At 37.5% G+C, this 23748-nt stretch overlaps 1 protein-coding gene across 1 annotated transcript in view; it reads right to left on the bottom strand.

Annotated features, from left to right (window-relative positions):
- Positions 1-23748, bottom strand: part of Psme4 (proteasome activator subunit 4) — a 108462-nt gene that overhangs the window by 20735 nt on the left and 63979 nt on the right. Inside the window, exons 22-41 of the mRNA XM_041668888.1 lie at positions 23514-23570; positions 23262-23317; positions 23063-23161; positions 21442-21504; positions 21223-21318; positions 20030-20161; positions 17779-17988; positions 15945-16081; positions 14841-14894; positions 14130-14259; positions 12537-12618; positions 10902-11055; positions 10418-10487; positions 8436-8561; positions 7904-8056; positions 6594-6698; positions 6000-6091; positions 4594-4725; positions 4045-4253; positions 2722-2807 (exon numbers count right to left, since the gene is read on the bottom strand). Coding sequence (XP_041524822.1) covers positions 2722-2807; positions 4045-4253; positions 4594-4725; positions 6000-6091; positions 6594-6698; positions 7904-8056; positions 8436-8561; positions 10418-10487; positions 10902-11055; positions 12537-12618; positions 14130-14259; positions 14841-14894; positions 15945-16081; positions 17779-17988; positions 20030-20161; positions 21223-21318; positions 21442-21504; positions 23063-23161; positions 23262-23317; positions 23514-23570 — 2243 coding nt within the window. The remainder of the gene's footprint in view (positions 1-2721; positions 2808-4044; positions 4254-4593; positions 4726-5999; positions 6092-6593; positions 6699-7903; positions 8057-8435; positions 8562-10417; positions 10488-10901; positions 11056-12536; positions 12619-14129; positions 14260-14840; positions 14895-15944; positions 16082-17778; positions 17989-20029; positions 20162-21222; positions 21319-21441; positions 21505-23062; positions 23162-23261; positions 23318-23513; positions 23571-23748) is intronic.

Below are 23748 nucleotides of genomic sequence, written 5' to 3'. Positions count from 1 at the left end.
CACTTCTGCTTTACCACTTGATAGATCTCTAGTGCTCAATATTAAAGCACCTTAGTTAAATGGAAGACCAAGGTGGAGAGATGGCTCAATGGTTAAGAGTAACTGGGGGCTTTCCTAGAGTGTCTGGACTAGATTCCCAGCACCTACAGAGCAGCTCACAACCGTCTGTACCTCCAGGAACAAGAGGAACCTTACAGCCTCTTCTGAACTTTGAAGGTATCAAACATGAATGTTTTATACTTACATACACGCAGGCAAAATGCTCATACACATAAATATTTTTTTAAAAATTAAAAAAAAAAAAGGAAGAGTCTCTATGATCCAGTACCACTCCTTCCCCCAAGGACTTCTAACTGCCAGGTTCTACCCACAGAATACTCACACTGCCCTAAACTGCTGATCCCTGTCCCCACCCTGTAGAGTAAAAAGCCCAATCTCTGGACATGAAATTCCCCCAATCTCCACCATGGAAAGCTCTATCCTGAAAAGCTCCACCTGCTTCCCAAGAAGCTCTATATAAGCCCTGTATCCTGTTCAGTTCTCTGCTGTTTCTCGCTGGAGCAGAGGCAGCCATCCTCCTGTTTTTTTCCTTCCCAATAAATCTCTTGTGTGAAGTTTGTTGTGTGACATGACTTTGTGGTATTCCTTTGCTCCTGGCTGCCAGGATACCTTTCCATTCGAGCAGTAATGCACACTACCAGGACTCTGTATAATATTCTTAGACAATATTCCTGCTTAGCATTTTTGAGACAAGAACCCACTGTGTAGCCTAAGCCGACCTTGAACTTGATCCTCCTGCCTCACTCTCCCAAATGATGGGGGTCAGAGGCATGTACCACTATACCTAGCTTTAAGAATTTCTTGAAACTGATTTCAATGGGTTAACTTTATTTTAAACTTATTACTCTGTATGCGCGCGCGCACACACACACACACACACACACACACCCACAGTAAGCATGTGAAGGTCAGAGGACAGCTTCCATTCTCTCAGATCCCCATTCTCTCAGTCCATCATGTGGGCTCTAGGAATTAAATGCAGGTTGTCAAGTTTGACAGACAGCAGGCACCTTTACCACTGAGCCATTGTGACAACTCTAGTTTATTCCTTTAAATAAAAAGTATTAAGGTACCATATTGGTAATTTTTGAATGGGGGCAAGTGCTATGCCAATGATTAAAGACCCATCCTTGACCATTTCTAGTGTTTATTATATGCCTGACACAAGCACTGAGCACTTTGCACAGGCGGGTAACTTTCTCACTTAGTACAGAATCAGTGTATTAATCTGATTACTGGTTTTTACTAACAGCAATGTGGGGAGTGGAAAATCAAAATAAAATAGTATTATATTATTGAAACCAATCACAAAACTCAATTTTAAGAATGAAAGATATGTAATATAACTCACATAACCTTTCCCACATCCTTGGGACGTGAGTGGATGCTACTCTCAATTTGCACATGAGGAAAAATGTTCTGAGGGCCTAAATTATTTACTCATGATAACATGGTCAGTCCACCAGCAATGGAGCCAAGTCTGAATCCAAGCACCTGGCTTCTATTCTTGCCTGTTACTGTCTACCTATTAATTGGCTGTAATAAAATAAAACAAAGCTACTATATAGTAAGTGATTTATTAAATTACAACAGCTACATAAGGAATAATATAGGCAAGAGAAATTACCATACTAAAATTTCATTGTCCTTTTTAATCATTTATATGTTCTCTAAAATAAAATTGGCTAGCAGGGCATGGTGGCACACACTTTGAGTTCCAGCACTCAGGAGGCAGAGGCTGGTGGATCTCTGTGAGCTCCAGGCTGGTCTACAAATTGAGTTCCAGAATAGCCAGAGTTGTTACACAAAGAAACCCTGTCGTGAGAAACAAAACAAAATAAAAAATTGGTGAAACAACGCTTGGTCTGCAAAACTTTTGTGTTTAGCTGTATGTGGTGGTTTATGCCAGTAATCTCAACATTTACGAAGAGGAAGTAGTTCAAGGTCACCTTTTGCTACACAGCAAGTCTGAGGCTAGCCTGGGCTACATAGGATTCAATGTGAAAAAGAGAAAAGACTTTTCATATATCTGTCATACACTCACACCGTGGTGGTTTGACTAGGAATGACCCCCATATTTGAATACTTGATCATCAGGGAAGCGGCACAACTTAGGATAAAGAGGTATGGCCTTATTGGGGTAGGTATGACTATTGAGGGAAATGTATCACTGAGGATGGACTTTAAGATCTCAGATGCCCAAGCCAGGCCCAGTGGTTCAGTCTCTTTTCTGTTGCCTGCAGATTCGAAAGCAGAACACTTAGGAACCATGTATGCCAGCAAGTGGCCATGCTTCCCACCATGAGGATAATGAACTAAATCTCTTAAACTGTAAGCAAGCCCTAGGTTAAATGCTTTTTTTGATTAGAGTTGCCGTAGTCATAGTGTCTCTTCACAGTAATATATCACTAATAATATATATTTCAATATCAATGGTAATTATGTATGCATATATTAAGTATATTATGCAATATGCATGTATATATATTTTCAGTGTTAACTACTATTACCTAAGAATTTTTCTGTGAAAATCTCCTATCTAGAGATGCAATCAAAATTCAACCACTACATTAAAAATGTATCAGCCTACTGGGTGATGGTTATAACTTTCCTTGGAAGCCTAGAGAAAATGGTACTCTTCATTTCAGCTCACAGTCTTACCTTAAAGAACAAAGGCAGAAGCTGAAGTTGTTCTTTGACTGCAGTAGAGAAAGATCTTCCTGCACTTGCCATCAGCCATTTCAGTACTATTTGGAAGCAAACACATGGAATCAGTCAAGCTATTAAATTAGGGACCATAGAGAATGTGCAATGCTAACGCTCCCGACAGCTCTTTAAATGTAAGAGTAGCTACAGTCTCTCAGATCAGCAGTCTAACATCACCCATGGAAATGGCTATCAAGTAACTGGGGATACTAAGGGTAGAAAAAAAATTTACAAATTATTAATAGCCTACTAAGTACATTTAATGTATTTTAAAGTAGCCAAGAATTTTGAGGTAGCTAAAATAATGACAGAGTAGCTTATAGTTACAATCCTTATGATTTTTTTTTTTTAGCTACTAAAAAGGATACCCCACGTGCGGTTTTAAGAAGCTTAAGCCAGGCTCAGTAGCTCTGCTCACTCTCTTTTCCTTCCACCTGCAGATCCACATGTATAACTCTTAGTTACCTCTCCAGCACCATGTCTGCCTGCATGTCAACACAGTCCCTACCATGATAATGAACAAAATCTCTGAAGCTGTAAGCTACCACAATTAAGCATATGTCAGAGTAGTGTCATGGTGTCTTTTCACAGCCATTGAAACCCTTACAAAGATAATGGAATAATCACAAAATATTTTGCAGAGTGAAATATGCCAGAGATAAGACAAACAACTAGACTGATATGAGCCACCTAGAATAGACAAACTCCAAAGACAGAAAGTAAAGTGGTGGCTATTTGGGACTAGAAACAGGGGAGGAAAATGAGAAGTTACTATGAAACAGGTACAGATTTTCAGCTTGCCATAAAGAGAATTCTAGAGATGGGTTGAGTGTGGCCTCATAGCCTTTAAACTACACACTCAAAAATGGTTAAAATTGCCTGGCATGGTGGCACATGCCTTTAATCCCAGCAAGTAATAGCAAGGACATTTAAACAACTACAACTCAAAATCAACAAACTATCATGATTTTTTTTTTTAAATGGAGAATAATGGCATATTTGAGAGGCAGGGGCAGAAGCAGAGGCAGCTGGCTCTCTATGAGTTCATGGCTAGCCTGGTCTACTTAGTGAGTTCCAGGACAGTGAGGCTATATGGTGAACCGCCCCCCCCCCCCAAAAAAAACCTCAAAATAAAACCAAAGAAACCAAACTAAACAAAAAGGTTAAAATCAGAAAACTTACTTTTTTATCAAAAGGAAAAAAAAGTATGTGTGTGGGGATTGCAAATAAACTAAAATAGCTGTTTTCAAGTGAATTTCTACCAATTTTAAGACTCACTGGTTTTTAAGAGTTTAATGCCCTGAGTTCGTTCATCTTCTTCACCAATGCCATTTTCTTCCATAACATGGTTCTGAATTTCTTCATCCACATCTGTGAGGGGTTTCAGTTTTTCTAGGACTCGAGCAGTAAACTCAGAGATACAAGGGGATGTTGTTGGTGCGGTATTTGGCAAAGAAACATCTATCATAAATATGTAGGTCAGCACACTGTTAAATAAAACGCACAAGAGTAGGCAGTCTGGCATGAGAATTAAAACTGAAGTTCAAACCTTATAGCTCAACCAAAGCAAAATTTCACAAGATAATTACCGAAGAGGTTCTCAGATCATTTCCAGAGTAAAATGCCATATAATTCTGAGTTCAGACCTATAGTATGGCACCTGCTCACTGCTGGTTTTGAGTACATTGCCTCCTAATTTATATTCAGTGTCTTGTTTTGCAGAGCAAAATAGTGAACAAGAGGAAGAGAACACCACACTCACTGGGAACATCAAAACAATACAAAGACTCAAGAGCTAATCAAAACCAAGAGAAAAGTCAAACATACCTCCCTATCCGTTCTCTGACATTTTTGTAAACCTGGGTGAGTTTGGGTTCCAAGTACTTCAGAAGTCTGTGTAATAGCTCAGGGACTCTCCATTCTTGCTGGGCAAGGCCACCTTGTAGCACATAGAGTCGGCTATGATTTAAGGACAGAAACATTGTATTACACTCTGCTTTTCTATGCTAAAATTATAAGATTATATTATCATATTATAAGATTATCTATATATAGGATGATACTATTCCATTTTAGTCTTCCTGCTTTCTCTTAGATCACAATAGCTTCTTCTCACTAAATAAATCATCTACAAATCAAAATAGTAACATCTGATGAAGACTGCCTTCCACATCCCCTTTTCTATATTTTTTCTACTTTTTAAATATTTTCACCTACTTCTTATATTTACATTAAAATGATTTTCAAACGATTTTTAGTAGTAGTATATTTACTACTATTAATTTTTTAAAAAGAATAACCATTGACCTTTCTTATTTAAAACATTTATTGAGTGTTGGTGGGGCAGTTGGGGATATACGCATGCTACAGCATGAGGGTGAAGGTCAGAAAACAACTTCCAAGAGTCTGTTTTCTTCTTCAACCATGAGGATTCCCAAAATCAAACTCATGTCGTCAGGCTTGGTACAAGCACCTTTACCAGCTCAGCTACCTCACTGGCCCCACCTTATGCCTTTTTTCATTGTGTGTGTGTGTGTGTGTGTGTGTGTGTATGTAGTGTGTGTCAGCCTATATATGTCTCATTTCACCATGTGATTGAATTCAGGTCATCAGGCTTGTAAGCAGACACCTATATTTGCTGAGCCATCACATAGGCACCTGAACATTTTAATGGGGATTTATTATTTTTTAATTGTTCCCACTTTTCTCATCTACCAAATAAAGCCTCCTTTATATCTGCCTTGTTTCTTTGGCAATACAGGGTATGAGAGGCAAGTCCTTGACCACTATACTGTACAGCAGCTCCAGCCTATCTGCTTTGCATGTTTGGTAGCAGAAAAGAAAATGAAAAATCTGACTATGACAAAGAAGTCAGAATGGCCCCTCAAAAACTATGGCAGCACAAAAAGCTGGGTGACTTATGCTGTAGCTGGTACATTGCTTACAAAATCATAAAGAAGCACCACAGCCACCAAAATAAATTTATCATTTAATTTATCACTTGGATAATTCATTTCCTGTCTTTTTGTTTTGAGATTTGCTCATGCTGATCTGGATGGCCTGGAACTTGGTCTACTAGCCCAGGCTGACCACAAACTCATGAACCTCTCCCTAACTCCCCAGTGCAGGAACCACAGGTGTGTGCCACCATGCCTAGTAACTCATCTCCATTTATTTATTAGTTACCATAGAATGTTTAATAATATCAACCTTAAAGGTTTTCTTTTATTTACCATGCATCTACAAAGGATCCCCCTTCACCACTCAATGGTGACTCCAAAAGCAGCTCAAAAAGCCAATGAAGCTTCCGGGGATCTCTGCTTTCCTGTGTTGAAGATACAAATTAATAATCAAGCAAAAGAAGTAACTCTGCAAATCAATAATACTCAGGTATAGTACAAGTAAGTATGTAAGAAACAAGCCAAACTAAAACTGGGGAGCCAAACACAATTTAGTTATCATTACTTGTGTTAATAGTGAAAAAATAATTAGCAAAATAGGCAACTTATATAGAAGGGCACACGAGCAACAAGCACAGTTGTTATTAACATCATGTATAACTATTATATGGCTTTTACTATGTGTAAACTACATTTCCCAAAACATGGTTTGATGTGTAGATGTAAAACTGTATTACTATGTCAGAACAGACATCAGAAGCAGAGTTATAGTCAAGGGCTGCTGAGAAGGCTTGGAAAGCACCATCTTCAGTTATGAACAACAACAAAAGGCATAAACAAACTGTCAAGATTCCAAGGGGAATACAGACTGATAGAATTTGAAAGCACAGTGCCTCATAAGGGGAACAAGCAGAAAGCAGTACTTACACAGGACGTGGCTATGCAGGTTCCCCAGTCATTATATGTCTCCACCGTCATGTTGGACAGAGCTGTTCTCAGCAGCGGGCACAGGAGCTCCCAAAGCTTCTCCACCTTCTCAAAGTAAAACATAGGAAAGTTAGTGGCATACAACAATTATGAAAATTCCTCCTGGAAATACATACACACAAATAGGACAGGACTTCACAGACTACCCGATAAGTGTCTTACTATGTTACAATTCCTATAGTGTAGTATATAAATTATATATGACCTATAGAATATAGTTCAATTTATTTTTCAGAATATCACTCAAAAAAGAGGGAAAACTTTATACGGTTCCTTATAAAATCTCTTATAGGGAAAAGTTTTAAAAAAAAAAAACAAAAAAACTTTTGGATAATATAGCTATCACACTGGGCAAAAGGAAACCTGAGTAGGAAGCATGGGAGCTCCAATATGACACGGAATTCACGTAAGGTGTGATCTTCAAAGTGTGATAATCAAGGAATGACCAAGTTTGTGGTTTCAAAAGTCCAATGCACAAACAACTGTGATCTGGAAAGACAGACTTTGAGTCACTGCAAGAGGAAACTAAGATCTTCCTTTTCTAACAGCCTCACATGTAATGACCACACTGCATAGCCACGCTCTTGGGTTTTAAACGAACAAACAGGGAGGCAGTATTCAGGATAAGAGGTACCAACACGGATTTTTTTTTAAATGTGATTTGGAATAGCTAATTCAACAGCAGCTCCACTAAGATGGCGGCAGGGTTCGTGTGTTGTGTATATATCTTCGTTGAAAGAAACTGGTTTTCTGAGTTTTGCTTAAGATTTCCTTTAAGCTGGGTGTGGTGGTACACACCTTTAATCCTAGCACAGTGTTTCACGTATCCATGGCTAGACTCAAACTTGCAATGGAGCAGAGGCTAATTCTGAATTTCTGATGTTCTTGCTTTCTACCTTCAGAATGCTGAGGTTTTAGGATCTTATCACCAAGATCCAAAAGAGGGCCTTTTGCATGATAAAACATGCTACCAACTGAAACACATCACCAGGTTCCATTTTGGCACATTTTATGGAGATGAACTTGTCATAATTCAGGAGGCAGTATCATAAATGTGATGCTGATTGCTACTTTTCTACTTTTTTTTCTTTTATTCAGACAAGGCCTCACGTAGCCCAGGCTGGCCTTGAACTCTAGATCCTCCTGCCACTGCTTCCCCAGTCCTGGTATTCTAGTGTGTGGTGGATAAATAATCAACAAAACCCAAAAGGAAACAAACAAAACCCTCCACAGATGGATGATACCAGCACCTTCTCAAATGTCCAATGCTTAGAACCTCTGATTAAACCAGCTATAATTTCTGCAACACATCTCTGGGTACTTTCATGAGAATCTGCAACCAAACGTTCTAAATGGGGCTTCAGAATAGGCAGAAAGGCATCATCAAAATTTCTAAATATACCCTACAGAAACAAAGACAAAGTTAATTCAGTACTGAAATAGCATTATCTTGATAATTTAAGCTTTTAATTATTGTCTACATTACTCTCCCCACTAGAATTTATTTATTTTCTCTAAAAATGTCAGTTTCAATAGTAAGAATATTGCAACTTTATATTAAAATACATTTTTGTTTCTAATACTAATAACATTAATAATTTAAAAGGTCGCCTTAAAAATTCCCAGTTAATATTAATTTAATTTTATATTTAATTTCAATATCACTTTAGATTAACAAAGACAATAGGTAAATACAAATTTTAATCAAATATTTGAAATTTATGAGCCTATAAACTGGTAATCGCTAAGCTTTATGAAAAAAGTACATTAAAACACAATTACCTTAAAGAGGCAGAAACGCCGGGGACTAAACTTATCTCTTCCTTTTCTGTCTTCTAAAGATAGAAAAGTAATTAACTGCTCGACAAACTTTGGGTCAGAAAAACGATCATACACAATCTGTTCTGCCTACAAAGTTGGAAAAAAAGAAGAACCATGTTCAGGGTTTAAATCCTACTTTAGAGCACACAATTCTGATAAAGCTAAAATAAATTTTAAGACTTTATTAGCTAGATGACTATAGCTTATAGGGATATCTTATTTGTGTTTTAATAAATAAATCTTGCCTGAAGATCAGAATGCAAAGCTAGCCCACTAATCGGCAACATAGGCCAGGCAGTGGTTGGTACATGCTCTTAATCCCAGCAGCCACACTAGTTAGCCATACAGGCCAGGCAGTGGTGGTGCATGCCTTTAATCCCAGCACTAGAGAAGAATATAAGACAGGAAGAGACAGGAACTCAGGGACTCAGTCTGCAGTCTCTCTGAGGACAAGATCGCCCCTCTGTCTGAGCCTTGGTACAGGTAAGAACTCTCTAGTGGCCAGACAATGGCGCATACCTCTAACTCAGCCCGAAATGGCGATCCTGCCTCCAGGAATCTCAGAATTAGACTGTGTGTGAGAGCTGTCTCTTCCCATCTTTTTCCCCTCTCTAGTGCTGGGATTAAAGTTGTGCACCACTGGGATTAAAGGCAAGCATCACTACCATCTGGTTTCTATGACAAACTAGTGTGTCTGGGACTAAAGTGTGTGTGTGTGTGTCACCACTGCCTGATCTTTAAGGCTGAACAGTGCGGCTGTTTTTACTCTCTGCATTTCAGGCAAGCTTTATTCATTAAAATACAAATGAAATATCACTACAGCAACTCTAAGAATATTAAGTTTTGCTCTTTACTTCCATGGGTTTTGATGTCATTTCTCATCCTATGAATGAAAACCAGAAGTGTTCGCTCAGCTTGAGAAATGAAGGCTAACACTTCCTTCAGTGCCAGCTGAGTGCAACTTATAAAAACTTCCTAACTACAAACCAAATTCCAATAAACCATTTCTGTCTTTGTATAACAGCAGCCTTTAAAGAAAGGCTGTTCACAACCAGAAAACTTAAACAGTAACTTGAAGAAAACTTAGATCTTAAACTAAGATTTCAAGAACTTAAGCCAAGATTTAAAGTGATAATGAGGTATGTTCAATGAGGAATAAAATTTTTCTTCATTTTGTGGCTTTTTTCTTTCTGCCTGTCTTTCCTTTTGTTATAGGCTGTCTTATTCAAGGGCCAGACTGGCTTTGAACTTAACAGCAGTCCTCCTGCAGCTGAGTCCTCCTCCTACACTGAGTTCAGACATTACACACATACTCTACCACACCTAGCTTAACTAAAATGTTTTGATTTTAAAATCTAGATATTTGGGCTGAAGAGATGGCTCAGTGGTAACAATGGCAGTACTCTTCCCAAAGACCTGAGTTGTTCCCAGCATGTTGGGGCATCCATGTCAGAGGTCACTATTTGTAATTTCAGTTCCAAGAGGGTAATACCTCTTACCCTGGACACTTGCACCTAGGTACACACTCATATACAGATAGTCATAATTAAAAACAATACACCCGGGCACACACGCATAGACAGTCATAATTAAAAACAATTTTAAGAATAAATCTTAAAAAAGTCTAAACATCTATTTCCCGAGAAGGCATGACTTATACACAATGGAAACCTAAATTAGTTTTGCTCAAGAGCCTTTTATCATCCAGAACTAATACAAGAAACCAGCAGTAAACTATACAGGCAGTACCTAGTGGAGTGAGGGCAACCCTGATAATAGCAGTGTCACCTCGCCCCTGAGTGATGGGACAACAGTATACATTCACCTGTATTTATGCTGTACTACACTGAAATACAAGAATGGGGCTAAAAACAGATTTCACTAAGATGGAGCTAAATCAGTAGCCAAGATGCAATTAAAAGCACAATGATATGAACGCTTACCTCCGACATATCCTCCCTGCTTCTGCCAAGCTTAGGCTGCTCTTCTGCACCGGCATACACAACCATGTTCCTATACAATAAGAGTTTATATTTATAACATGAACACAAGAAAATGATAGAGCTTCAAGAACCAAAAAAGGAGGCTCTTTAATAGACTGTAACTGTCTGTCTTTAAGAGTCTACAGAGCCTCATGCTTTGGTGACCTAAGTTGTTGGACTCAACAATGAAAGCAAAGTGCTGTGGTTTAGATGGGTGTGCTGCCATTTACTCAAAGGCCATACTGCATGACATTAGCAACAGCTCAGGACTGTAATACAATGGGAAGGAATAAAGCATAGCATTGGCAGGAGCAAAAAAAAAAAATGAGGAAGAAAGAATGAAAAGACCTTTAAGTGCCTCTGAACCTAGAAATCTAATCTAACAAATAAAGTTTACCCAGAAAGAAAGAAATGTTTGCTGATGTTGGGATGAACTGTGACTTACTTTGGCCAGTTGTAGTATCCCCAGTGAGTTTTTTCAACAAAGCAACTTGACTCCCATTCTTTTTTTGTTCTTGGTATATTTTTGCTATCATAATGCAACCAATGATTATCAGGTCTATCACCAGCAAGAATTTTGGTGGGTTTAGGACATCCACCTTAAGAAAAAAAAAAAGCATTCAGATTCAATCAATTTGAAAACACTAATTCCTTTTTTTATGTTTTTAAGAGGCAGGGTCACTTTATGCCCTTGCTAGCCTGGAACAGAGATCCTCCTACCTCTGCCTCCCAAGTATTGAAATAAAAGGTCTGGACCACCATGCCCTGATTATAACTCTCTTTTTTTAAAAAAAGTAAACATTTATTTATTAATATTTGTGTCTGAAGTTAGAGGCATCCCATGGAACTAGTGTCACAAGCAGTTGTGAGCTGCCTGGTGTCGGTGCTTGGAGTAGAAACTGGTTCTTGTACAAAAACAATATATGCTCTTAAGCACTGAGCCATCTCTCTAGGCTTGCCTGTGACTCTCAACAAGTGATCACTTATTACTATTGTCTCCAAAAAGACCCCACAGGGCTGTAGATGGCTCAGCAGGTAGAAGTACTGCCACTGCGCCAGAGTTCACTGCCCTAATCCGCGCTGAAGAGACAAAGCTGACTCCCATAGTTGTCTTCTTCTTCACATACATGCCATGGTATATATGTACCCACAAACACAAATTTATTGGAGTAGTCTTATGGGAAACTGATCACACAATGTCTCTGTACCCCCACAGTACAGAATACAAAAGTCTTCCTTCCTTTTTAATAGTTTTTCAAGAAAGGGTTTCTCTGTAGCTTTGGAGCCTGTCCTGGAAATCACAGAGATCTCCCCGTCTCTGCCTCCGGAGTGTTGGGATTAAAGGCATGTGCCACCACCCAGACAGAAGTATTTAAGAACATTCTTTTTCATATCAAAACACAATTCTCAGAAATCAAAAAAAATAACATTGATTCTATGTCATTAATTTTATCAACACACCTTACTGAAATAATCATCACTTATTCAAATGCATGTCCTTCATATCAAAAGAAAAACATTCTTAAAGACATTTTTCTGTGGACTACAGTCTAACCCACAGTTCAAATTTTACATTCATGGAGAAAAATGATATGACAACTAAATGTAATATTTTACTGTTAGATCAATCATTTATTAGTGGGAAAAGTTTTCATTTGAATAATTCTGAGAAGCAGGACAATTGTAGTGCATGCCTTTAATCCTAGCAGTAGGGCAGCAGAGTCAGGTGACCTCTGAGTTTAAGGCCAGCCTGGTCTATAGATGGAGTTCCAGAACAACCAGGGCTACCCAGAAAAACCCGCCTCAAAAACAAAACAAACAAAAAGAATATTTTTTTTTTCTGAAAACACAGTAAGAAAAGTAGAAAAATCAACTCTGCTTCTAATTCTCCCACCCAGAGAGAAATACTCAATGGATTGTGTTAATATAACTCAGGCTGAGCTTTGAATTCCAGATCTTCCTACCTCTACTTCCAAACTTGTGGAATTAAAGCCCTGTGCTCCCACTCCTAGCCTCTGGAAGTACTCCAGGAAATTTTCTCTAAGTATTACTGCTGTTATTTACCTGGGGTATTACTTACTGATTTCATAAGGGTTGACAGTCAGCTTTTTGTGAGTTCTTTTTAGCTGCTTGAGAATACCAGCAACAGCTGAGATAGCCATCTACAAACAGGGTAACACATCTACATCAAAATTTCGAAATCTCTTACATGTTGTACTGCAACTGAAACTGACTCTACTTCTTTTTAAAAATATCTTCACCCAAAAGGAGCCCTTATATTTACTCTTAGTAAGAGTGTAAAACTTATATAGACTCTATGGGAATCAGTGTAGAAGTTTGTTTCTCAAAGACTGAAAAATAGAACTGTCATCTGACCCATTCCTAAAACTTCCAAAGAACTCTACATTGTACCCCAGAGATACCTGTACATTTGTGTTCAACAGTGCTCTACTGGCAATAGCAAGAAATGGAATCAGCCTAGATGTCCATCAACAGACAATAATAAATGAAAATATGCTATATATACACAATGAAATCATACTCAACCATGAAGAGTAAAATGACATTTGCAAATATACGAAAATCATATTAAGTGAAGTATCCCAGATACCACATGCTTTCTCTCACACATAGACCCCCAGCTTCTAATTTATATACAAGTTATTTATTTGACAATGAGTGTGGGTACATATGGGTCAGGAAATTGGAAAGGGGACATGAGAGGGAAAAAGCTATAAACAAGTACAGAGAATGAGAGAAAACAGAAGACTTGAAAGTAGAAAGAAGAATACCAAGTCAGAGGTTACTAAAGAAATTAACCAAAAAAGTACGTATAAAAATGCCATAATAAAATCATTTGTTTTGCATGTTATTAAAATAAGTTTAAGTTCTGTGGGATGGCTTAGGAAGTAGAAGTACTTGATGCACAAGCTAAGTGACTTTAAGTTCGATCCCCTCCTCCAATCCATCAGTGGAAACTGAGAACCATCTCCCAAAAACTGTCCTCTGACCTTCACATGCATGCTGAGGTGGGGTGTTGTGTATGTGTGCATGTGTATTTGTGCACGCACACACACAAATTAAAAAATAGTTTAAAGTTAAAAAAAATAATTAATTAAAAAATATACTGCCTGCCTATTGGCACTGGCCAGGGAAGCATAAACATTCAACTAGGAATGATTTACTAGCACCTCCACCCTTGAGTTTATGCTAGTGTCTGCTGAAGAAACAGTCCTTCTTTTATTAGATCAATAGCTGCTCATTCTATTTGAGTCAGCCTCTGTGTCTTTTATTGTCTTTCTTCCAGAAATAGTCAAGGCCAGGACTTTTCTGACAGCTTATTTGTAATATTTTCAAAGTACAACCAGAAAAACTCAACTCTTAGATTTGCTCCACTCCTTGAAAAATGAATTTTCAAATTTTTAAAAGTCAAACTTAGCCAAGTTTATAAGCTAATTCCCTGCTACAGCTAGTGTTAAAATGTAAAATACTTGATTATGCCTAAAGTATTTATTGAACAAATTATTATTTGCTTCTGAGCAAATAGAAGGAGATGCCAAATCAATTCATGTTAAGGCATTTATTAAGGTATTTATTGTTTATAAAGAATTGAAGATGTCTATTAAGGTAAATAGTCTCAAACCCAACACAGTAGCCAAAATAAAGTGTGTACCTTTCGAACAACGATTGCATCATGGTTGAGATTTTCAACAAAAAAACGTATGGCACGAAGAGGCAACACTCTGTCCTCCCTTAGGAGTAGAGACAGAAGCCCAATGCCTATATGCTCAAATTTCCAAGGCCTGGAGATTGAGAAAAAGGGATGAGTGGTGAGAGTCAGCAATACAAATCACAGTGGCCTTAAAAACTACTTACAGTAAGAATCTGTTCTGAAACTTTTTCTTTGCTTGTAGTCTCAGCCTGCTGAGAGCTGGGACCACAGGCATGTGAAACCCTGCTCAGCTGTAAGTTTCTCAAAAATAAAAACAGAGCAGGGCGGTGGTGGCACACGCCTTTAATCCCAGCACTCAGGAGGCAGAGGCAGACGGATCTCTGTGAGTTCGAGGCCAGCGTGGTCTACAAGAGCTAGTTCCAGGACAGGAACCTAGCTACGGAGAAACCCTGTCTTGAAAAATAAAAAAAAAAATAAAAAAAAAAATAAAAACAGGCCTACTGAATAACACTACCCTATTACCCTAAACCTCTCCAAGTCTCCTGCTTTTAGTCTTCTAACACAAAAACCCCATTAATACAACCATTCTTTTTCCCATGCACAAAATCCCTAGAGCAGTTAAGACAAATGCTTTCATGGTTAAAAACAAAACAAAACAAATAAACAAAAAAACCCACTTTTTTTTTTAAGAAGAAGAAAACTTATACTCACAGGTTTCTCTGCTCCACACCATCTAGTAAAGTGTTGACTAACCTTTCATAGTTCCTTTAAAAATTCAGATATGGTTTTAGTATAATACTAAGATAAACACTAAATAATGTAACATAAATTCAAATTCTGTCCTAATTTACCCTCCTTTTACACTTTACTATTTAACCAGACTAAAAGTTAGAAGAGACACTAAGAAAAGAACATGAAGGGCTATGTATAATGAACTACCAAATTGTTTCTTTTCTCTTAATAGTCTTAGGTTTTTGAGGTAAGGTTTCAAACTCCAGGCTAGCCTTGAACTCCTGATTCTCCAGCCTCTAGAGCAAAATAACTAGCATTACAGGCATGCCCTAAAAACTTTTTCTGAGTACTCCAAAGTAAACATTAAAACTGTAAGTAGCAACCAAGAGTCAGCAGTGTTCTGCCGTACAGTATGCTGGCTATCTGCAATCAATTAAGCAGACTATGAGAGTTCAATATTCACAAAAACATTTCTGAAAACAAGTTTGGGGCTGCAGCTGGCAGCCATATTCATAACATTTGGGATGCTTTTAAGCCCAGGAGTTTAAGACAAGACAGAGCAATACCGTGATTTTAAAGGCATTTCACAAACAGTAAGTAGGCACTATCACAAGTTATATGGTAAACCTGAACGGAGTGAAGAAGGCTACTGCTGAAGTACTACCACTTTTTCTTTTTTCCCAAATCAGGACTTTTTCTGGTCCCCTGATCAAAAAACAGTTTACTAATATCCTACTACAAGTTCAATAAAAAAGAGATTTCTGTAGGAGTTATAAAGTAATGTACTGAACTCGAATTTAGGACTTAATAACAAAGTGCACCAATTATACTATGTCTGATACATTAGTACCTAAAAACAAATAAAGGCAGTACTCAGTGAAAAAGATACAGCAATGACTTTTATTTTTAGCATGCTTTTTTTTCTCAACTCTACTTGCAAGTGAAAACTTGGTCCCCTTGCAACAATCATCTCTCAGTTGTCTTGCATTTTCCCAGAAATCAAGGTGTAGTGGTAAGTTACACTAGAGCTAGTTAAAGTGTATTAACTGTAATATTTTCTGTTTTAGCAGAAAGTTCAATTACCTTAGGGCATCAGCATTCTTTTCCTGTTGGCGCTTCTGTCCTTCTTTAATCTTTTCTGGGCTAAGTAGCGTCTGGCTAATAGAAGGATTCTTTGATTGTTCAAGTAATTCTGCTATTGCAGCACATGGCTTTGGAATCTTATTAAAAAGAAAAAAGCATTAAAAAAGTAGAGTCATGATACATACTATAAGGTGGACTATTTAATTAAAGGGAAAGAGGGCACCTGTTACCATGCCTGATGACCCGAGTTCAAATCATAGGACCCTATCTACACAGGTAGATGGAAAGAACTCATTCCTATAATTTGTCCTCTGATCTCTATACGTTCATTGATTGGCGTGTGAAAACACACTCACATACGTCTACACAAAAATAAATGTAATGATTATGCTTTAAGTCCAGGATTGAATTCAGGTCATCAGGTTTGGTGACAAGCACGTTTCCTATTGGGCTATTTTGCTGGACCAGTGGTTTGGGATTGCATCTTGAGTTATTATGACTAAAAATTTTTAAAGAAAGAATAATCTACCTGGGTATGATGGTACATGTCTGTAATCAGAGCACTGAGGAGATGAAGGCAGAGGTATCAAGAATTCAAGGCCATCCTGCACTACAGAAGACTAACTATACCTGGTGGTAACCAATCCTAATAAGGACAGTTTCAAAGAGCAAGGGATGAATTTATAGCCATAGTTATAACCCTGGTCATTAGGATGCAAAGCATAACCAACCTGAGGAAAGAAGAAACTCAACTATCCTCACTTTTCTGTTCATCATGATGCACCGAGGAAGTGAGAATGCATACATTTTAGCTTCTCAGATGGTCATGAAAGGTGACTCATGCATGTAATCTTAGCATGTGGGAGGCTAAGGCAGGAGGATTGCTACAAGTTTGAGACTAGCAAAAACTATAGAGTTAGTCACTGGCTTTTAAAAAAGTACTTAAATGATGTCCTATCTCTATTTCAGAACCAGTGGAGTTTCTTTCTAATTCATAAGAAAAAATCTAATTTTAATATTCTGCACTATAAGTTATGAATCTAGCTAGTGGCAAATCTTCTGTGACTTTGGCCAGTATAGCTAACCTCCTAAAACATAATCAGCTCTTTAAAAAACCCAGCATGACTAGGCATGGTAGGTAGGTCATGTCTGCAATCCCAGCACTCAAGAAGCTGAGTGCTATGGGAAATTTTGGTCTCACTCTGACACTCCTGAGACTTCCAATAGAGTTGACTTTGAATCAGAGGTGGACAGTTACTAGCTGACCAAAGTTACCCAGACAGCTTTTGGAAGACCCAGGACATATAGAGAGACACAGGAAGTAGTACAGCCATTTTAGATCGATGAAGGAGAAGTCAGTGGTCATTTCGTCATCACTCCTCTGATCAATGAGGTCCTTACCCCGATATCTGAGTCCTGAGTTTTCATTGATAAAGAATAATTAGATAAATGCTTCAGCAGAGTAAGTTTGAGACCTGCCTGGTCTACAAAGCAAGTTCCAGGCCAGCCAGAGGAGAGGAAAAAAAGAGAAGGGAAAGTGAGGAGAAGTGAGGAGGAAAATGCAGTGGCATACATGGAACAATGGTAAATATAGAAATGTTAACTGTTGCAGCCTCTTGGTGGAAAAGACCTGACTCTTTCCCAGACACACTTCAACTTGGTGTTCCCAATCTGTTATCTAAAACAATGATCACTAAAGAACGTTAGAAGGAAAGAGAAAGTAAATGCCTTTAAAAAATTATAATAACAAGCTAAAATATTATGAAAAAAACATGAAAAATTAAAGCCAGAATTTCCACTAAAATACGAGAGAACAAATAAATAGTTTGCTTACTGTAAAGTCCAAGCCAATTGTTTCATACTGTCTATGAATCTTTTCTGCAAGGTCATCAAACAGTCTCACTATTGATGGCTTTTCCAGTGACATGGCTTGGCTAAGTCCCGAAGAAACAAGTGCTGGCCAAGTCTGCACAATACAGTCCCAATCATGAAGGTTGGCCAGACATACACCACTATGATTTCCAAGTAGACAATATAAGGCGCCCTATAAAAACAAATAAATTTACATGGAAAACTAAGAGGCACAGAGGAGAACTAAGAGTCAAACATGGAGTTTAAATTTTTATGTTAGTTATTTACATATTACATGTATTTACTGTGCTGTTCTTAAAAACTTGTACTTGAGGTTTAACCAAGTGGCATCCATTAATATTTTTTCTAAAAAATTTAATAGATGGTTTGCTAAAGAATGGCGATTCGGCAATATAAAAAGTAAGAATAGGCCGGGCAGAGGCAGGCAGATCTCTGTGAGTTCGAGACCAATCTGGTCTAGGATAGGATCCAAAGATACAGAGAAACTCTCTAAAAAAAAAGGAAAAAAAAGAAAAATGTAAAAGTACAGATTCTACTGATATTTTTCTCAGATAATGGCCTTGAAATATACCAAAAAGTCTTTTTAGTTTTAAATAACTTACCAAATAACAGCTAACACAAAGTTGCTAAGTATGTTACTAAATATATAAAGCTTGGTTACTCAGGAGGGGTAGAAGGAGAGAATGGAGGATGGATATGATGAGACGTATTAAATACATGTATGAAATTGTTAAACAATAAAATTTAAAATACCTTTAAAAAATCTAGCTATTTAATTATACTACATAATTTTTACTGACAACATGAGATAATTCTGATGAAGCAAGTGTATTTCTATTAGTACCAAAAAGTGTTGTTACTTTCAGAACACTCAATGTAAATGGATGTGAAATTGGATTGTAACCTACTGCACAGTCTAGCCTCCTCTACAGGCTCTATATACAGTCACTGCTAACTTTCACCTCTCTAATGTTGCCCATGTAAAACATTCTTGACAAGATTGACTGATATGATCAAATGAGGCAGACCTTCCAGAAAGAATATCCAATACTGAGTGGAAGTCAGCCACCAGAAAGTAAAGAAGAAAGGAAACAGTAGTCAGTTGGTATCAGTCCCAGCCACTAATCTTCAGCACTGTGATATGAAGAAAATGTACGAACTACATAAAAGAATGCCTTGTTCTAATAAAATTTTAGAAGTAAGTAACTAAGCCTGGCTCACAGCATACCGAGCTGTGTCTCACAGATTAATTCCGAAGAACATACTTAGTGCTAATCTTAATTATCTCCAGAAAGTGGGCACTGATGACTGTGTGTTCTTTCTTTTTTTTTTCTTTAAAAAAAGATTTATTTATTTATTTATACAACATTCTGCCTCGATGTATGCCTGCACGTAAGAACATGGCACCAGATCTCAGTACAGATGGTTGTGAGCCACCATGTGGTTGCTGGGAATTGAACTCAGGACCTCTGGAAAGAGCATCCAGTGCTCTTAACCTCTGAGCCATCTCTCCTGCCCTGTGTGTTCTTTCTGAAAGGTCTCTTTATTGCCCTTCCATGGCTGTTCCTCTCTTTTCATGTTATCTTGGTCACTTTTGCTGTTTAGACTCATTTTGTTTGAGATGGGATCTCACCACATTGCTTAGGCTTGCCTTAAACTCTTGGGTTCTTCCACCTCCTGAGCACTGGAGGTCTCCCACCTCTCCTACAACTACTTGTACAATCCAGATTTAGTTTTAGTTTCCTCATATTTAGCTATCAAACCCTAACTCTTTTTTTGTCTTTAATATCTCTTATTAATAACCTACCTGTGAGTTCGAGACCAGCCTGGTTTACAAGAGCTAGTTCCAGGACAGGCTCCAAAACCACAGAGAAACCCTGTCTCGAAAAACCAAAAAAAAAAAAAAAAAAAAAACCTACTTACAGAGACTCTACTTCACCTCTGAAACTTGCCTTGTTTCTTCCTTTTTCTGCTCTGATCAGTTGCTCAAATGATCTTATTTCTTTCCATCCCTAGTCTTCCCTTCACATTGGTTATATAATTCAGATATTTTCCACAGAGGTTTGCACAATAATCATGATGAAATGTTCTAGTATCTTAAACTTACACATATTTTAAGATTGGCGATAAGCAAATATAACAAAATATTAAATGCAGAAGCTGACTAACCAATATATGGATGTTTACTGTAGACATTAAAACAGAACCTATACCTTGAACTGCTGCTGTGTGACATCCTGTCTATCAGGTCGTAAAAACTCCAAAACTAAAGGGATGATATCTCTGCAACAGAAGTTATATGCTCCCAAAGCAGCAAAAAATGTTTGCTGAGCCTTGTTTCTGACCTGGGAAAAATTGAAAAAGATTTAAAAAGATGTCTAATGAAACATAAAAAGCAAAGGATGATAATTTAGATTGATTCCTAAATAACAGAAAATATATACCCTAGAAAGCAAACAAATGATTATTAAAAGGAAGATAGTATCAGTGTGCTTCTTTCTGATGAGAGGAAGCTGAATGACATTCATGGGGAACAGCTTATAACACTGCTAAAAGCAAACAGCAGACACCCTAACTCACTGTTGACGAGATCAGGTCTCTTATGTCCACACACAGGAAATTACCAAATTAGAAGTTACTGATATACATAAATCTTGTAATGTCTCTGATTTATGTGCTATGACATAATCTTTTGGTCCTATACTTTATTAAGGGATAGATGATATATTACATGCTAGTAACTACCTAAACCCAAGCATCACACACAGAAGGAATTATATAGCCATCCCAGACTGGCCTTTGGAGTTTAATAGAATTAAGTGGGAGCACCAGTCTACCAACATAATCTCTCAAATTTACAACAGAGAGACAATTTAAGCAGGACATGGTGGTGCATATGCCAGTAATCCCAGCACTTTGGAGGTGAAGGCAAGTGAACTTAAGTTCAAGGCTAGTCTGCCTAATAGCAAGACCTTGCAGGAGGAATGATTGAGGATCTAAAATGAGAAGCAATTAGCTAGGCATGGTGGTGTACCCCTTTAATCCCAGCCAGGGCAGGCAGATCTCTGAGTTCGAGGCCAGCCTTATCTACAAAGTTCCAGGTCAACCAGGGTTACAGAGAAACCCTGTCTAGGAAAAGAGGGTAGGGGTGAGTGGCGTGGGGACAATCATACTACAAACAAATGTTTTTGTATATTAAGGCAAAATTTGAATCTATTTGAAATTTGGAAGGTATTTACCATGGCATTGGGGGCAGGAATTATTAGATTTTAGTTCTGGTTCTCTTGCTTCCTTGCTATTATTAAGTAATCCCTAAATGAGGGATTACTTAAACTCCACTGGGAAAACAGGAATACCTAGATTGCAAACAAAAAAAATGGAAGTATTGGAGAGAGTAGAGTCTCACCTGACTGTACGAACTTGTTGACAATCGAAGAAGATCTCTGATCATATCTTGATGTACTCTTTTATACTCACAACCTTCAACAGTTAGTGTTCGCAACTTTAAAAAGAAATAATATAAAATAAAGTCTTGAAGAGTTTAATGAAAGTCCACTTAATTATGAAAAACACTGCAGTAATTATTTATTAGCATGCTGAATCAAGAGGTAATGGAGACACTTGCCTCATGCTGCAGCATCACTCTGTCAATTAGTAGTGCTCTGATATGTTGCTTTTTTCCATGGAGCTGGAAAACAAAACAGCAAACATCTCAATGTTTTCACTGAGTAACTTCAACAATGGATTCCTGAATTCCATAATGAAAACTGACCTCATAATAAGAACACAACCAGGTATGGTGGTGCATACCTTTAATCTCAGAGGTATGCAGATCACTTTGAGTTCCAGACCACCCAGGGCTACATAGATTGACCAAGTCTCAAAACAAAACCAACCAACCAAACAAACAAAAAGCCCAATAACAACAACAATAAAAAAAAAAAAAGTCAACCCAAACCATATCATACAAACCCTAAACCAAGAAAATGAACACAGGGCAGAAAAAAAGGCTGAAAAGCAAACGTAACTGCCACACATGTCTGACAACCTAAGGTTCAACTCCTGGAACCTACACGTTCGAAGGAGAGAACTGACTTTTGCAAGCTGTCTTCTGAACTCTACTTTCACAGATGTATGCCCCCACCTCCACAAATAAATAGATACACCAAAAAAATTATTTGTATTGTTACAAATTACAAATTATTATTCTTTATTACATTAGTTATCAAAGTGCTCCAATTCTACCTTTTGTCCAAACCTTCCAACTTGTATCTTAAAAGCTCTGATTCAGGGTTTCTCACCTAGACTCTAATTGTAGCAGAGCATTCTAATATTCATCTATCTTAACTTTCAGTCAAGTGTGGTGGCTCATGCTCACAATGCATATTCCTTTTAGTGGCTCTCCACTGCTAACTATAAACCAAAGAACTTTCTTAAATCAAAACTATTGACCTAATTTACCTTACAGCACTCTTCCACAGCCTGCCATAGTTCCCATCTTTTTTTTTTTTTTTTTTTGTATTCTCCTCTATCTCCATATTTAGCACCAGTAACATACAGGCTTCTAGAGAGTCAACTGCAGTACAAGTCTACTGGGGAACAGCGCTGGGGACAGCTCCACTGCTCTTTGGGTGTTTTCCTTCCATGTTCCTGAAGAGGCTTATACTAATTCTAATATTGGATCATGAAATCAATATAAGAAATATTTTCCTCAAATTTATACAAAATTCATGCTTGTGACTTTTTTCCCTTAAACAAACAAACAAACAAACAAACGAAAAACCAAAAATCAGCCAGACAGTGGAGGTGCCCACCTTTAATCCCAGAACTCGGGAGGCAGAGGCAGGGGGGATCTCTGTCAGCCTGGTCTACAAGAGCTAGTTCCAGGAAGCAAATCCCTATATATCCATACAGAGGAGAGTAATGGATGTTATCACAAAAATAAACACTTTTAACTTAAAAAGCGCTCTACAATTAAGCAATATTCCTAGCAAGTAAATACAATCCCCCACTTAGGATCTGTATCATGCTTTTCATCTTCATTTTGTCTTTAAAAGTCAATGCTTTATTATTATATAATAAGAATCCTATAGCAAAAAAAAAACCCATTGGTTTCATGCAATATTTTTAAAGCTACTACTTTTACTTATAGAGCAAATTTCCTCTATAAACAATAATCCTCAAATCAGGACTATTATACATCTTTGCAAAAACAATATTTCAGAATTTCAGGTGGAAATACTGACCCGATTTTCCATTGATTTCTTTACTAAGTTAAAGCTTTTCCATCGGGAGTCAAATTCATGTTTATGAGATCCTTGGAATTGCAGAAGGTCTCCAATAATCTGTGTCAAAGAATTTCAACATTTATTCAGAAGTCATTAGTAAAGTCCAAGCATATTAATAATTATGGAACTGTGTATATTAATAATTATGGAATTCTACCTTTATGATGAGAAACAATGATTTGGTATCATCTTCAGAATTATCAAGTATGTGGTCTAAAATAGGAGAAGAAAAAATTTAGCTAACACCTTAAATTACTATACAAACCCAAATCTACTTCATAAAATGGGGGTGGGGGAGTAAGCTAATATTCTCCCTATTTCTAAAAAAAGTTAAGTAAAAGCACACCTGCCATAGGCTGCTATTTTAAAGCTTAGAAATACAGAGCAAGTTACAAGCATATATACTTACTAAGAAGTTTCCGTATGACACTAGCAATTGTTTCTCGGTGGTTCTCTCTGGATAGATCTATTTTTTAAAAAATAAATAAATAAATAATAATAATGAAAAGGCATTTTAGACATTCCAGTTTTTAACAGCTTATCCTAAGATTCTTCTTAAAAGGTAAATTGGAGGACAAATGGCTTTGCCTTTAACATAGTTAAATTAGATGCTAAGTATGACCCAGCTAACATTCAAAACCTCT

This window comes from Microtus oregoni, unplaced genomic scaffold (genome assembly GCF_018167655.1).
Source record: "Microtus oregoni isolate MIOR12 unplaced genomic scaffold, Mior012 000019F_ref0000042, whole genome shotgun sequence".
In the NCBI taxonomy this organism is placed as follows: Eukaryota; Metazoa; Chordata; class Mammalia; order Rodentia; family Cricetidae; genus Microtus; species Microtus oregoni.
Note: the sequence above shows the minus strand (reverse complement) of the source record. Positions and strands in the feature narration are given on the sequence as shown.